We start from the raw sequence: 16,976 nt of genomic DNA, 5'->3' as shown, positions 1-16,976 counted from the left end.
CCTACCAAACTGCACTGCAACTCTCCTCTCCTCTGCACATTGTGGAGACCAGAGCTGTGAGTTACATGAGAAGAAAGACTGCATCGTGACCACCGTGGAGCATGGTGCCTGGTACCCTAGAATTAAAAGTGTTTGTTGAATCAAAGTATGTATACACACCATGTTTTGAATCAAACTCTTAAGGTAAACTCCCCCAAAGAAGCATTGTTGATGCTTTAGAATAATGAATGTCAAGTTCCAAGCCTTACATAAGGTGAACTTGATCCACACAAAATTCTGGGTCAAGTAAAACAGATAAGATGATGTTTCCCAAGGAGTGATTTTTCCCAAGATCCCAAAGCCAGTAAGTGACAGTGAACTAAGGTCTTTGTTCCATCTGCTTGTCTTATTTGATAGGTCTACTGAATTTTATCTAATAGAAACTACACATAATTGTGTTGTCCTTTAATATTAAGTTTAAAATGTTGCCATTCTAGTTTACATACATATTATATGCCATTCTAATACAGATATATGTGTACATATATAAAATACACATATATGTTTAACAATAACCTGGTGGAATTTGCCTCTCTGTAAACACAAAAAAATACATCTCTGGGTCTTTTTTCTCCATCTATTCAACGGGTATAAGAAGAGCCCTATAAAAATCCTACCTTGGGGAACATCATCTTATCTGTTTTATCATCTTATCTGTTTAATCTAGGATTTTTTTCCCTGTAAGAGATAAGAAAAAAATGGATGTTTTCTACTCCTGCTGACTGACACTTATGAAGCAGGGGAGGGTACATGGACAACAGTCTTTGCAAAACTGAGAAACAGTCCTGGCTGACTCAAGAGCACTTTGTGCCCCTCACCTGTGGATTTGGAAACCCTTTAAACATTTGTAGCATGTGAGAGAGAAAGTGACCTGTTAAATGTTTCCCCAAATATATGGGTGAATTCACAGATTGCTTTCATAGGGAAAAGAAGGCATTGCCTTGTTTATGAAGGGCTTTCAAGAGTTCCTAACTCTGCTGGGTGTGGTGGCGCATACCTGTAATCCCAGTGGCTCCAGAGGCTGAGGCAGGGTGATCCCAAGTTCAAAGCCAGCCTCAGCAAAAGCGAGGCACTAAGCAACTCAGAGAGACCCTGTCTCTAAACAAAATACACAATAAGGCTGGGGATGTGGCTCAGTGGCCGAGAGTCCCTGAATTCAATCCCCGGGAGCCCCCCTCACCAAAAAAAGTCCTTAACTGAGACCCTTAAATGACACTATCTATGTGATATCTTTCCAAAGGATCATCTCTGAAAAGAAATTTGTCCTGTGGAAGCTGCCTGAGCAGTTCACACATGATCTGGAGTCCTGGCTTCTGGTCTTGGCTGTGCCGCTGAGGGGCCATGTGACCAGGCCACACTCCTCTGTCTTTACAATGAAGCAGGTGGGTAGCTCGCTTTCCATTGCTCTTCAACAGTTCCCAAGTCCTGTTGCTCAATGGAAGGTGAAGATGGCTTTCTCTTGGCAGGAGTCCCTGCCTCCTGGACAGAAGCTGGGAAATTGATGAGCACCTGACAATCTGGCCTGGGCCACAGAATCACAGAGTCGTGGGTCACTGGCAAGAAACCTCAGTGATGATCAAGACCCATGTCTTACCTTCCTCATTCAACACAAGTTTACAAAGTAGTTGGTGTTGGATAGAACGTGGGCAGGGATGGCGGCTGTGGAGTTCATTGATTTATCTGTGACACCGAGTTCCATGGCTGGCACATAGCTCACATAGCTGGTGCTCATTAAACATCTGCTGAATGGTGGGAAGTCTTTTGCAAAAGAGTCATCTAGAGGACCTATTAAGGCTGAACTAGAATACCATTAGACCCACTGAATTAGAATTTCTGGTGACAGGGCCCAGGTGACTGTCATGCCCTCCAGAGTTGGAGAACCACAGTGATAGTATCTGAATAAGGCATTCTTCTATTATCAGAAGGGAGAAAATGCTGATGTTTTCACATTTGAGCATTTGCCGGTAGAGACTAAAATAGTCAAGCCAAACCCTGTAGGTTGCTTTTCCCCTTGCCATTGCTGAGGAGCTGGAGAGCGCTGGGCTTTGCACAGACTGTGCTCGGGGCTCACTTTCACTACTCTCCGGGGAGGCAAGGCCAATAAAAAGGCAGAGAAGGTAGAAGTGGAGCCACATGAAGTCCAAGTTTGGCATTAATATTGCCCTTCACTTGGAAATCATAAAATAAAAAATGTGCCACTGTTCTAGTCTCCCTGGGGCAGTTAGCTGCACAGATCTCTGTTCAAATCTCAGCCGCGTCTCTAGCTGCTTGCGCTGGAGCTAATCACTTTAACCCCTTTTAAGCTTTTGTTTCCTCAGTCATAAACTGGACATCATGATTCACCCTGCTGAGGGTTGTTGAAAGGATTAGAGATGTTGTGAGCTCAGGTGTCTGGCACACGCTCAGTACAGAAGGACTGCATAGTTTTGGCTGAGACCTATAAATTGCCAGCACATCTGGGCTGGGAGGTCTGCAGAGGCTCCTGCAGCCTTGGGCCTCTTAAATTTCCCAGGGGGGAAAAGTCACTGAGGGCAAAGAGCAGGCAAATGGCTTAAGATTGTCTAGCACCTGAGGTTTCTTTTTTTTCCTTTTTTTTTGTGTGGGGGGGTAAGGGGTGGGGGAACCAGGGATAGAACTCAAGGGCACTCGACCACTGAGCCACATCCCTATTTTATTTAGAGACAGGGTCTCAATGAGTTGCTTGGCATCTCGCTTTTTGCTGAGGCTGGCTTTGAACTTGTGATCCTCCTATCTCAGCCTCCTGAGCTGCTGGGATTACAGGCGTGTACCATTACACTCAGCTCTAAGGGTTCTTGAAGGTCTTGAATCTCAATGAAGAACTTCAGATTCCTGCATGAACTGGAGAGGTGATTGATAGGCTGAGACTGAAGGAGGCCCAAAAGGAAGGAATTCCTGTTCCAAGGATGCAGAGATTGTGAAAAAATCCCAGAAACTGGGCATTTTATGACTTTTCTATCCACGTTGCCATTGTAAAAACAAAAGAAAAAGCTTCTGGGAAAGTGGTGTGGAGGCCTTCCCTGGCAAGGCTCTGAAGGCTGCTGCGTGACCAGGACTAGAGATGTCTGGCCTGGGGGACTCTCCAAGTTTGGCCTTTGAATTATAAAGGGCACCACAGCCATCAAGAGCCGAGCTGCATGGGGATGTCTCTGGAAACTGGTGTCCAGCAGGAATAGCAAAAGAGGGCCTTGGGAGGAGAGTTCAAGTCCTTGGTGATGATGGTGATGATGACGGTGATGACGGGCACTTCCTATCTGCCAGATGCGAGGCCAAGCAATTTATCTGACACACAATTTTTTTCATTCAATATATTTTTTTCTTTTTTAAAAAAGTTTGTTCTTTTTAGTTATGCACGACAGTAGAATGTATTTTGACATATCGTACATGGAATATGACTTCCCATTCTTGTGGTGGTACATGATGTAGAGCTGATGTGGAGTCACACTGTCGTGTATTCATATATGTTTCCTTCAGTGTTTACAAGGTCCCTAAGGGGGGCAGCACCATTGCTGGGATTTTCTCACTAATCTCTGTATCCTTGGAAAAGGCTTGGGGCTGGCAAGGCACTTAGGTGAGAAGGCACCTCACCTGAGTTATCCGGCTTTCTTTTCAAAAGCTTCTTGTTCCTTCCCCACAGGCCAACCTCAGTGACCATTTTAATAGATGGGGAAACTGGGTCTCTGAGAGATTAAGTAAATGGTCTTTTTAGTTTAAAGTGAAAGAATAACTCCTGGCTAGTTTACACCAAGATTCAAGTTCAAGTTAAGCTATCAGGCTGTAAGTGCTGGGAGGAAGGCAAATAAGTAATGCCAGTGGTCCCTTCAAGGGATTTATATTCATCCCCATTTTTACAGATGAGGAAACAGGACCAGAGAGCTTAGCATTTTCCCTCCTAGGTCAGGCGCTGTGCCAAGCACTTTACATATATTATCTCTTTGATCATCATAACATCCCTATGAAGTAAGTAATTTTCTGATCTGCATTTGTATAAAATGAGGAAACCAAAGTCTGAGACCAAATAACTCTCTGGGGTTCAAAACCAGGCATGGTGACTCCATTGCCCATGCTCTTCAGTTCCAGAGTGGCCAACACTGGAACAAGATGTGGCAGATTGGACCAGAACCCAGGACTCCAGGACTCCCAGTCTAGTGCTCCAAGGCTAGATGTAGGCTCCTGGTTGGCATGCATTGTTCCTTAAAAGCATGCTGGCCTGAAGCCCAAAGAGTGAAATCACACCCTGCGGTTCTGGGAACCTCAGACTGGAGAAGAAGGAAGCTCTGGCTCTGCTGTTCAAGTCTGAGCAGGTGAGCTGGGGACTGTTTCCTCCTCTGGCTGGAAAGGAGGCCTTGCTGGCTGGGCAGGGTGGGGCAGTCCTCACAAGTACAGGGTGGGAATAGGGCAGGAGGCAGGCATGCCCGATAAAACTGGCCTCTATCTTCCCGCCTTCACCCAGGTGGCATGTCACCTTCTGCCGGGCAGACTGCAGGGCTTAATGACAGAGCTCCAGACTGAAGTCAGGAGGCCTGAGCACTGGTTCTGTACTTCCCGCCACTGTCAGTTTCCTCATCTGTACCATGTGCATGGTGGTGGTGGGGGCATCCACGTCCTCCAGCTTTTTCAGAGAACATACTATTTATTAAACACCACTATGAAGATATACCAAATTGCTATGGAAATATATCGGACGCAGAAGCAGATTTGGGGCCTGCTTTCATGGGTCTTAGAGTCTAGGAAGGAGAAACTCAAAGATCATATATCTCAGCTGCGCACATGCCTGTAATCCTAGCGGCTCCAGAGGCTGAGGCAGGAAGATGGCAAGTTCAAAGCCAGCCTCAGCAATGGCGAGGCGCTAAGCAACTCAGTGAGAACTTGTCTCTAAGTAAAATACAAAATAGGGCTGGGGATGTGGCTCAAACGGCGAGTACCTCTGAGTTCAATTCCTGGCACAAAAATCAATCAATCAATCAATCAATCAATCAATCAGACACCTTCACTGAAACAAAACATAAAGTGGTAAGTGACCAGTATTCAAAGAAAGGCTTCTAGAGCTAAGGGAGCCCATGAGGGAGGGACGGGAGACATTGGGTTGATAGTCTGAAGGGTGGTGGGAAAAGATGCCCAGAAGATGCCTTTACTAGGTGAACAGCTGCTGGATCTAGAGGCCGGTTGTGTGAGGTTTCATCCCAAGAACTGGAAAGCCATCCGGTCTGGGGAAATTGATGGGAGCCCAGTCAATTGAAGACATTATTGGCTATGGAAGAGAAGTCATTGATTTTTTTGGGTGGTGGTGATGGTGGTTATTGGGTGACACTGGAAGAGAGAGATGATCGAGTGTAGCGGACTATGGGTCAACGCATTCTTCAAAGAAAGAATAAAAATGCCACCTCCTCCGTGGAGCCTCCCTCGATTTCTTTGCCTTTGACTTGGGTATCTCCTTCCCTCTCTGGTGTTGCAGCCGGGTAGACAATCTCAGGCCTTCGGAGCTTTTTTCCTCCTGCGACTGAAGCACATTGTGCTTCAAAGAAGATTCTAGCTTCCTTGAGCCTCAGTTTCCCAAGCTGTGCAGAAGCAGGTTGTCTCGCAGTGCCCGCCCAGCGCTAACGCAACGTGATTCGCTCTGGCAGGAGTGGGGGGCTGCCCGCATTGCTGCGCAGGCATCCGGCTGCTGGCTGGGGCACAGCCACCTGGCTGCGGGTGCTTTTCTCCTTGCTGGGGGCTGCGGGACTGGGTCGGGGCGCCAGACGCTGCGCAGGAAAGTCGGGGTGCGACCCCTGGCTCGCGCGGCCGCTGTGCGGCCCCGCCCCCGCAGCTAGAGGCCCTGCGGCAGCCGGGACCCGAGCTCCGCCCTCCGCCTCCCGCCGGCCTCGCTGCCTCCTCCCTCGCTCGCTCGCTCCCTCCCCCCGGGCCGGCTCGGCGCTGACTCCGCCGCACGCTGCAGCCGCGGCTGGAAGATGGCGGGGAACGACTGCGGCGCGCTGCTGGACGAAGAGCTCTCCTCCTTCTTCCTCAACTATCTCGCCGACACGCAGGTACGGGCAGCCGGAGCCGCAAGCCGGGGCCGAAGTGCCGAGCTGCAGGGGCTGCAGCTGCAGCGGTGAAGGCCGGCATGCAGCGGTGGGCGCACTGGGGAGATCGGGGGTTCCAGGCTGCAGAGCCCCCCTTCTACCGCCTTGCGATGCGCACCGTTACAGGGGTAGGGAAGTGGAGGTCCCCCGGCGCGTGCTGAAGCACTGGGGGCGCACGGCTGCTGGGGAGGGTCTAGCCTGGGCCACCTGGAGTCTGCCCCCCCACCGCGGGCAGATCTGGGGGCACCGCGCCTCCTTGGGGAGGTGGAGCCGCGCCAAGGTGTGAGGGACCCTCAGGCTGGCGCGGGGTGCTGTAGGCGCGCCCTCAGCGCCCGGCACTTGCTGCCGTACTTTCACGTGGACTTGTGGCCCCGGCACAGGCTCTTACCCCGATCCCCGGAGACTCCTTGTCTTCCAGCCTCCGGTCCCCCAAGTGCTGCTGTTGGCCCCCCATAGCTCCCCACCCGCTCCAGCAGCGCGGAGTTTCCTGCCAGTTGCCGGCTAAGGGCATAGGGGTCTGCCGGGCACGTGGGCATGCGGGCGGAGATAGCGCCTTCCTGGTTTCGCTATCCGGCGGAGCCCCCCAGGGGGAAAGCAAGGCAGGATGGGGGAGGAAGGACTGTCTGGGGGCGCCTGGGTCCCCCTGCGGCGCGCGGCCCCGGCGCGCGTTCCTTGATGCAGGGGGAAGGGAAGGCGAGGCGGCGTCCCGGGCTCTGGGTGAGCCCCGGAGCCCCACTGGCGACACGCGCGTGACAGGAGAGGGTGCTCTGGTGTGCCGGGGGAGGGGGAGGGCGAGTAAGCTGGTGTTTTGGAGACCTGGGGGAGGGTACTGCTGGGACAAGCAGTTACGGAAAATGTCTGCGCAAGGCGTGTGCGCCCCCCACCCTTTTCCCCCTTTTCCCCACCCCATGCCTGTTGCAAGTATAAAGTTTGACTCCAGAGTTGGGGCTTTTTCTGCGGGATCCCGACTGCGGGACACCGGGAGGCTGGGGATGCCGTGGATGCTTGGAGGAGACCCCGGATGCGGGGACACGCCTGGGAGCGGAGAGGGGCCGCCTTGCCGAACCGGGCGCGGCTCGCGGGGGCTGGTTTGGTACCTGGAGTGGGAACGCCGGTGCCGGCCCGTTTTGCATAACACGGGAAGGGAGGGGGAAGACGGAGGGGGGCCGGGAGGTGGGAGGAGAGAGGGAAACTTTGCTTCTTGTTATAATCTGCCAGTCTTTGGGCGGTAGCAGCTGTCATGGGACCGGGTGGGCGGGGAGAGGCTTGCAAGCTGACTCCTTGCGGTGAGACGCGACTTGGAGGGGGACGCAGCAGCGGAGACGTTCGGCTCCCGGTAGACTCCTGGTGGCGACTTCGGGCTGGCGGCTAGGACGGCGCGGCGTCGCGGGGTGTAGCTGAGAAGAAGCCCGCCACGCGCGGGAAAAGGCCGGTCTTGGCCCTCTGCAGACACCGCTGCGTCCGGGGCCCTGTGGTCGGTGGCAGGCGCTATGGGTTGGGTTCTCCGCAGAAGCTGAAGGGGCTGGTGCGTGTGATCGCGCTTCTCCAGGTTGTGGGGAGTGTTTGGTAAGAGGGCTGTGTGTGTGTGTGTGTGTGTGTGTGTGTGTGTGTGTGTGCGCACTCGCTGCGCGCGCCAGGCGCGTACCTTTACCTCTGACGAAACTGCGGTGGAGCTCCCGCCGCCGTCGCCGGGCTCCGTCACACGCCCCGCGCCAGTGTCTGCGCCGAAGGCGGGTCCCAGCCTCAGGACCTCCTGACGATAGTCTGGGACTATAAGGTCTGGGCTGGAGACGGTGACAGTAGGGAGCGACCCCTGGGAAGACGCTCCCCCCCCCCCCATCTCGCACTTGCCTGGGGTCTTTTCCAACCCTTTACACCGGTGAGGGAGGCCTGAAATAGACTGAGAAGACCGGTGCGAGGATTCTCCGCAAGGATTGTCCGGTCTGGACGTGGGTTTTAACTCCATCTTCATTGGCTCACCATTAATGAATTATTTGCCCTTTTAGCTGCCAGTTAGACTACCCAGCAGGACTATTTAACCCAAGGAAACTAGAAAATTGGGTAATCAGTTGTCAGCAGAAGCAGTGCAGTGAAAGTTAATCTGGGACGTTTGCTTTTTTTTTTTTTAACCACGTGACAGGCCGAGGATCTTATGATGATCTTTGCCGGCCCAACTTGGGAAATGTAATTGATAGGACGAGCTTTGCTGTCACCCTTAGAAGGCTCAGAGAGCCCAGCCGGAAGAGGACCTGGGCGGGCCTTCGCGCGCCTCCTCATTTTACAGTTGGGGAAAGAGGCTCCGAGGAGTGAGCGGTTTGTACAGGACCACTCAGCCAGCGGGTGACAGAGCCACCCAGGGCTCCTGACTCCAGGTCCTGTGTGTTACCTCGAAATAGCACTGGACTTGGAGTCAGAAGGCCTGAGTGGAGTCACCTTCCCCACTCTCTGGCTGGGTGACCCCGGAGCAAGCCATTGTAACTCTGGGAGCCTTCATTCCTCCCTCTGTCAAATGGGACTTGGTGCCTGCAAGAGAATCCAATGACTGGTGGTGGGGGTGAGCAATGTTTGCATGTGAGATGTCTAGTTGTTCCTACAGCCCTTTCTTCCTCACAACCCTTCCCAAACTCTTCCCTTCTCTGTCTCTTGCCTTGGGAGGGTTGGGGAAAGTAGATAAAAAATGTAATTCATTCATTGTCCTGTCCAAAAGATTTTTGTTGTCTTAATGTCTAACCTGGGGCTAAATTAGAGGGAGAACTTCTGTTTAGGATAGACTCAACTTTTACCCATTGGGGCCAAAGTACAAAAATTTAGCAGAACAAGGATTGTGAAAGTTTCTTGGAAAGGTTTAAAGAATGCATCTCAAAGGACTTTGGGCTGGTTTCACCTTTGTTCAGACTGTCCCCCTTGCTGGGAGTGCCTTGCCCACCTATCCTGCATGGCCTTCTCCTCTAGTAGGCCTGCCTGGCCCTGCTTGCCCTGCTTTCTCTCCTGGTTTTTATTGCCTTTTACAACCAAGCACTTTATTGTATGAGTCCTGTGTCCAGTAAGATTTTAAATGCTAGAATTGTGCCTTTTAATTCTTTGAGCTGGCATGACACCTGTCAGTGTACTGAGCCCTGTTCTTTGCTCAGCTCTTGGCTAGGCACATGGATTACACACAGGGGCACAGCTGGGCCCTGCCAAGAAGAAGCTCCCAGGCTGACAGGGGAGACAGCTGGGCAGCGAGTGCAGGGAGAAAGGAATGCAGAGGCTGCAGCTGAGGGCAAAAGCCTACACTAAATATAGGTTGTTTGAAGTCACTTGGGGCATCAGTCATGGAGGCCCAAAATGTCAGAGATGGCAGGAACTTTATAAATCATCTAGTCCAACACCTTATTTAAAAATAATTATAGAATTGTTAAAACATTTTTACTGCTAAGGATTAAGAAAAAAATAGATGTGTAAAAATAATATGTAACATTATCCAAAGATAATCACTGTTAGTTTCATATATATATTTCCATACTTTTTTATTTCCTACTCATATTGGCCACTTCTTTAAAAAAATAAAAATTTTTTAAAAAGAGTCATTCATTCTGTTTATGCCAATTTGTAACTTGGACTCACCCTGTTTTATAACTTGCCTTTTTCCCTCTAAACAGTATGCTGTGAACGGTTGTCCACACCAATAAATATTTTACTTAATATCTTGATATCTTAATGGCTATATGTATTTCATTGGTTTTCATTGTATTCAACGAATTTTTTTTATTTTTCCTTATTCAAGTTGTTCACCATTTTATTTTATTTTATTTGCTATTGTAAGCAATACTGAAATGAGTATCTTTGTGTGTATGCCTTCTTTTCTTTGTTTAAATTCCTAGAAGTGAAATTACTCCATCAAGGGAACTATGCAGGCATTTGATAAACATACATCTGATTGCCTTCTAGAAAGATTGTACTCATTTACACACTCCCCATCAGTGTGTGGGAATGCTGTTTATCCATACCCAGATAACTCTTGGTATTTGCATTTTTACCAGTCTGTTCATCAATAAATTGGCATCCTTCTTGTTTTAATGTGTTTTTGTTGGATAATTTGTGATGCTGAGCTTTCCCCGATACGATCATGGCTATTTGTGGTTCTATTACAAGCAAAGTTGTGTTTGTGAATTTGGTGCATTTTTCAATTGGTATCTGTCTCTGGGTTCTAAAGCTAGAACTGAACACCCAGAAGGGGCCCTTGCCTCTGGAAGGAAGACTTGGGAGAATGATCCGAAGTCCTCGTGCCTCCTTGCTAGGTCTGGAATATCACTGCCTCCACAGCTCTGCAAGCCAGGGCCAACCTGCCAAGTCAGGGTTCTTGCCATGCATAGCAGCAGGTCGAAGTGTAGCCCTGGTTGGCTGCATTTGCCCACACTTTGTCTGCATGAGATCAGAGGAAGGAATTTCTTCACCTGAGCTCAGCTAGGAACACGTTCCCCAGAGACCTCAGCTCTACTTTCCCTGGGCTCCCTGGCTGGTGCTAATGATCAGGGTGCCTAAGAAACCCAGGAAAGCTGCCGGGCCCTGGGGGCTCATATTTCCTCTTCACCTTGGGGCCTTCCTCTCTCCAGCTGGTGCAGGCCAGCCTAGAGCTCCACTAGTTCATGGTATGAGTCACCCTTTTTTTTTTTTTTCCCCTGAAATAATAGAAGGAATACTGGCTTGAGTCAGAAGCAGCCTTGGAAATGGGCCTTGGGCTTGGAAGTGAGGTCACGACAAGAACATTGCAGCATGCAGGGCTGTCTTCTCCTTCTTCGTCACCATCAGCCACAGTTGTTGAGCATTCTCCAGATCACTGCACTCTGCCGAGCCTTTTGTTTGCACTGTTCTATTTCATTCTCACAAAGATGCTGTACATTGTAGGTGCTCTTTTACAGTTTTACAGATTTCACAGTTTGAGAGAACTCACTGAAGAGTACCTGCCAACACTGCCTTGGAGTAAGTGGAAGAGCCAAGATTAATGGGTGATGACCCCACCTGACCCGAGACTCCCCGAAGACAGGGATTGCTTTCTGCTTTTGTTCATCCTTGTTTTCCAGCACCTTGGGCAAATAAAGGCACATTGTACATAGAGAAAAAGGTAGAACTCTGAATTCCCTCTGCTTCTCTAGGTCTCAGTTTCATAATCTGTGGAATGGGTATAATAGGCCTTCACTCTCAGGCCCATTATAATGAAATAATATGATGTATATAATATGAGCATTGACCTATTGTCTTTAAAACTTGGAATTCTGTCTTTGAAACACTTTAGAAGGACAGGATCAAGCCTAGAGCTAACTACTCTACTTGCAATCTTTTTTTTTTTTTTTTTTTTAATAAATGTAACAAGCATAATTTTTATTTTGAAAGAATGAATGGAACCCAAATAAAATCATTTAGAAGATAATGTTCAGGGTCCGTTCCTGTTTGTCTTCCTCCAAGGTAATTGAATGGATGCTTCAGATTCATCCCTTGGACACTAGATTGATGTAGACTTATTAGGATTGGACTGATCATTCTTTCCTTCTTTTGGTCTCGGTCCTTGTCCCTCTCACAATTGGATTTTTAAAATTACTATGGGGTAGATCTTTGCCCTATTAGACTTTCCTTCTCCTTTTTGTCCTTAGTCCTGATAGCAGATTAGTCCTCTTAGAGTGCATGACTGATATCACTATTTTTTAAATATTTAAAAAATTTTTTTGTTGTTGTTATTAGAGATTGAACCCAAAGTGCTTAACCATTGAGCCACATCCTCAGCCCTTTTAATTTAGAGACAGGGTCTTGCTGAGTTACTTAGGGCCTCAATAAGTTGCTGAGGCTGGCTTTGAACTTGCAATCCTCTTGCCTCAGCCTCCTGAGCTACTGGGATTACAGGTGTGTGCCACCGTGTCCAGCATTATTATTTTTATTTTAAGAGACGCTTTAAGTTCACAGCAAAATTGAGAGGAAGGTCCAGAGGTTTCTCATATGTCCCTGCCAACACAGCCTTCCCCATTACCCACTCCCCCCACCAGAGCGGTCCACCTGTTTCAGTTTATGACCCTACATGGACACGTTGTTACTGTCCACAGCCCACAGTTTACAATTGTGTTCACTCTTGGTGGTGTTCATTCTGCGGGTTTGGACAGGTGTATAATGACCCATATCCCTCAGTGTAGTATCACAGTGGTTTCACTATCCTAAAAATCCTCTGGCTCCACCTGTTCATTCCTTTGTCCCCTCCTTCCTGGCCACCACTGATCTTTTTTGCTGTCTCCACGGTTTTGCCTTTTTACAGTGTCATATAGTTGGAATCAACCAATATGGAACCTTTTAGTTGACTTTTTTTCTTAGTGATTTGCATAAGAGCTCCTTCATGTCTTTCACAGCTTGATAGCTCAGCTCTCCAGTGCTTTTCAATTGAAGCCCCGACTTTTAAACCTAGTGTTTGAGGGCCTTCAGGTACTTGAAGAGTTATTCTTTATCCTGAGTTGTCTAGTTTCCTTAATTTTTAAATCAGGACTTTACCATTTACTAGAAGTGGGATTTTGAGCAAGTGACTTAACCTCTCTGGTCCCAGTTGATTTATATACAAAAACTGGAGATAATAACAGCATGTTCTTCTGAGGCTCACTCCAAAATATGCCCTGGATTTTCCTCCAGGAAGCGGGAGAATAGACTCACAGGGTTCTTTGGGCCTCCTGTGTCTCCATTTCCACACTTATGCACTCATCCTGTAAGGCCCAGCTGCCCTGCCATTGCTGAGGGATTCCCTTGCTCTGGCTGGATCTCAGCTGCTCTGGCCCAGCCCTCCAGAGCCACCTGATGCGGTGGCACCCTGCTGGCTGTAAACCCTCCCTGGGTCAGTTACCCCAGCTTCGGCCTCATCTGGGAAGATAGTGGGTAATGGTGCTTGCCAGATGAGGTGGTGAGGAGTAGTGGGTGAAAAGCAAGTGAGACCTGGGCTCAGGTCACCTGGCATGTGCCTGGCGTACACGAAGCAGAAGGGACAGACACACCTGTGTGGGTTGTGTCACTTAGGGAGTCACTCCAGAACGTTGAGCTCCACCAGGGCAAGGATTTTGTCCGATTCCTTTGCCATTTTGCCGGCATGGAACAGGCGAGTCCCCGGCACACAGCGAGCCCCGCGCTCGTCCCCAGGAGCGAGCGCATGTGCTAGGCGGAGCCTCTTCAGGAACACATTCCTCCTCACCCCTCAGTCTGCGTGCTGCAGAAAGACGGATGGGTGGATGAGTGCCAGGAAGGGGACTGGAATGTCCGCGGCCACTGTCCTCCTGTCCTGCTAGTGCATCCAGAGCCCCCTTGAACTTTAAGCCCAGGTGGAAAGCCTGACTTCTGGGATGCCCTTCTAGCCAATGGTCCTCCTCTGCCGCCCCCAGGCTGTGCCTCTCACTGCCCTGTGGCGTCTGGACCAGCAACTCAACTGAGGGCTCTGGAGGGCAAGAAAGAACTATTTCTATCCCAGATGGGCATCGTGATTGTCCATTGAACGGATGAGTTTTAGTGCAGAAGAGTGTTGTGTGTTGTGTGTGCTCTGAGAAGAACTCTGTCTTCTGTACATTTACCACGGAGAATGTCGCCTGTCCTGGAGTAGACAGTGGTGAGACAGTGTAGTGAACCCCCAGCCCTCACCACCCAACTCCCACCATTACCGACTCCTGGGCCACTCTGATTTCATCTGCCCACATGTCATGTCATCTCACACCTGAGAGTGCAGTTTAGCTGTAAAGAGACTTAGGGACATTTTTTTTTTTTTTTTTTTTTTGGTACCGGGGACTGAACCCAGGGGCACTTTAACATTGAGCCATATCCCAAGTCCTTTTCATATTTTGTTTAGAGACAGGGTTTTGCTGAGTAGCTTAGGGCCTTGCTAGATTGCTGAGGCTGGCTTTGAACTCATGATCCACCTGCCTCAGCCTCCCAAGCCACTAGGATTATAGCCACCATGCCCTGCTGTAAAGAGACTTTTGATGCTATGACATGGGTTTCTCCCAGTAACCCCAGAAGGTTGGTTGTTTTCTCCACTTTGTAATGAAATTGAGATGCAGAGAGTTTGGATCACTTGCTTAGGGTCTCACAGTTGGTTAGTAGCTGACCTGGGACTTCAAGCAGCTCCCTTCTGGCTTGGGAGAGCCCTCGGACAGCTCCAAATCCAGCTTGCTTTCTCAGCAGAGAAGGCACTGAGGTGTCCAGGGAGGCCCCAGCCTCTGACCCCCTGATCAGTTCCTGCTCCGCATTAGGACATGGCTCTTAGGGAGGGTTGGGGTGGGAATCCCTGTAAGAAACCCTGGGTGGCCACCGGGGTAAGGTCCACCAGCACCTCTGGACAGGCCACAGTTTCTTCCTGCTCTTATTGTTACTAAATATTGAAGGCCCCACCTGTGCCTCTTGCAGGTGACTGGATTGCCTTATTAGGACCATTCAGTAAAAGAAGCAGGGCCCACCGGGAAGCAGGGGGTGGGGTCAGTAGACTGGTTCACAGAGCTCAGAGAGGAGGGCCCTGGCCTGAGGTCACACAGCTGGGCTGAACACAGTGTGCAGGGCCACGGTGGCAGCTAGACCCCTCATGCTGCTCTTTTCCTAGGACAGAGACTGAGATGCCACCTGGTCTAGAGTGGACCAGAAAGACTTTCACAGATGGGAGGGAAAAGTCATTGATTAAATAGCCCCAAAGTCTTAATTACTTCTCTGTGTTTAAGGTAAGAAGACAAACATTTGCCCTAATCATTTAGAGGACTTGGAGGACTTTGAGTTTTAGAACTGGGCTTTGTTTAGGGTCGGTCAGTCCTGTGGCCTTGGCACAGGATTTCTTTGTGCCTTAGGGTTCTTATCTAAATAACGGGGCTGAGGGGCTGGGGCTGGGGCTCAGCAGTAGAGCACTCGCCTAGCACATGTGAGGTCCTGGGTTCAATTCTCAGCACACATAAAAATAAATAAATAAAAATAAAGGTATTGAGTCCAACTACAACTGAAAAATATTTTTTTTAAAAAATGGGGCTGATATTTTATAGCACACATTTTAAAAGGTTTTGGTGAAGACTAGTTGAATCAGTGCCTGGAAAGTATTTAGAGATGTTCAATCACTAGCAGCCCTTATTATGGAAGGAGATGAGTATAATGTAGACCCAGCTATTTACTGATTTGTGGGACCAGGGATTGAGTCCAGGGGTGCTTTGCTACTCAGCTACACCCCAGCCCTTTTCATTTTTATTTTGAGACAGGGTCTTGCTAAGTTTTCAAGGGTAGCCTCAAACTTTTGATCCTCCTGCCTCTGCCTTCCAAATAGCTAGGATTCAGGCTTGGCCAACTTTACCAGAATGAGATATATATATGTATGTATATTTCCTTTATTTGGTGCTGGGAGTCAAAACCAAGGCCTTGCACATGCTAGGCAAGCACTCTGCCACTGAGCTGCATCCCCAGCTCTACTCTTTGTATTTTTGACTCTGAACTCTAGGCCCTTGATCCTGTCTAGGCTCTGAGGTTCCTCTGTTAGAATATTTTATTTTCTCACCCTGTACTTTTTTTTTTTTTTGGTGGTGGTGGGGGGTGGTACTGGAGATTGAACTCAGGGGCACTCGATCACTGAGCCACATCCCCAGCCCTATTTTGTATTTTATTTAGAGACAGGGTCTCACTGTGTTGCTTAGCACCTCTCTGTTGCTGAGGGTGGCTTTGAACTTGCAATTCTCCTGCCTCAGCCTCCAGAGCTGCTGGGATTACAGGCGTGTGCCACCACGCCCAGCTTCCCCTATATTTTGGGGAGGAAATCTTGCCTTAGTAAATTTTGCAATACTGACTTCTAGGAAACCGAATCTTGTTAGACGCCACTTGAAAAGAGGTGAAGAAACACAGATAGTGATTAAGAATTCTAAGCTTTGGAGTTTGCCTACCACTTCCTAGCTGTGTGACCTTAGGCAAATGTCTTAATCTCTCTGATCCTTGTTGCTTCATATACACGATTGGTGATAATAATAGTGTGTTCTTCTTAGGATAACTTTTTTCGTTTGTGTGTGTGTGTGTGTTTTGGTATTGGGGACTTAACCTAGGGGTGCTTCACCATTAAACTACATCTCCAGCCCTTTATTTTTTAAATTTTATTTTGAGACAGGGTCTCACTGAGTTGCTTAGTGACTTTGCTAAATTACTGAGGCTGGCTTTGAACTTGCAATCCTCCTGTCTCAGCCTCCTGGAGTTTTTGGGATTACAGGCTTCCTAGGAAAATTTAAAGTAATTTCAGAGGACACAGAAAGCTTATAGCACTGCTTGACTCAATAAATTAAGATGACAATGACAATGATATAAAATAAAAAGATCCACAAATGTCAACTTAAGCTTTCAGGGAGTTGGGTGTGCCTTAGAGACCATCATGCTTAATGTTCTTACCTTTAAGTGAGCATACAGATGGGGAACAGATGAGGGATGCCCCCAGGTCCCCGTCAGAGGCAGAATAGGCCCCTCTGCTGGGGTCTGCATGGCCAGGGCTAGCTCTATGTAGCAGCACTTAACTGTCTGGGACCCACTGTCTAGAAACTCAGCTGGGCGAGTCCTGTTGGCTGAGATGGATGCTCCGCGACAGCTCAGCAGTCGTCCTTTTCCCTGTGACTGTCTGGCAGAACACAGTCATTTAGCAGAGGGAGAGCGAGGAGACGCTAGGAACCAGGCCCTGAGCAGTTGCAGCAGCCGGCCCACCAGTCGCTCCCTGATGTTGCCATGGCAAACAGCCTTGGCAACGTGGCTGCTCACGCCTTTATTTCTGGTCTCCGGCTCCTTCCGGGGAAGTGTGGTACCCAGAACACTGGAGAGGGCCCTGCCCTGGCTTCTTGGCACTGAGGGTGGCCTGGCCTTCAT

At 49.2% G+C, this 16,976-nt stretch overlaps 1 protein-coding gene across 1 annotated transcript in view; it reads left to right on the top strand.

Moving 5' to 3' along the window:
- The first annotated feature begins 5,807 nt into the window (after window positions 1-5,807).
- The window catches only part of Ppargc1b (PPARG coactivator 1 beta), a 106,600-nt gene continuing 95,431 nt past the window's right edge, over window positions 5,808-16,976 (top strand). The window contains exon 1 of the mRNA XM_076856732.2: window positions 5,808-6,086. Coding sequence (XP_076712847.2) covers window positions 6,009-6,086 — 78 coding nt within the window. The 5' untranslated portion in view covers window positions 5,808-6,008. The remainder of the gene's footprint in view (window positions 6,087-16,976) is intronic.

The sequence above is a fragment of the Callospermophilus lateralis genome, chromosome 5, assembly GCF_048772815.1.
Source record: "Callospermophilus lateralis isolate mCalLat2 chromosome 5, mCalLat2.hap1, whole genome shotgun sequence".
In the NCBI taxonomy this organism is placed as follows: Eukaryota; Metazoa; Chordata; class Mammalia; order Rodentia; family Sciuridae; genus Callospermophilus; species Callospermophilus lateralis.
Note: the sequence above shows the minus strand (reverse complement) of the source record. Positions and strands in the feature narration are given on the sequence as shown.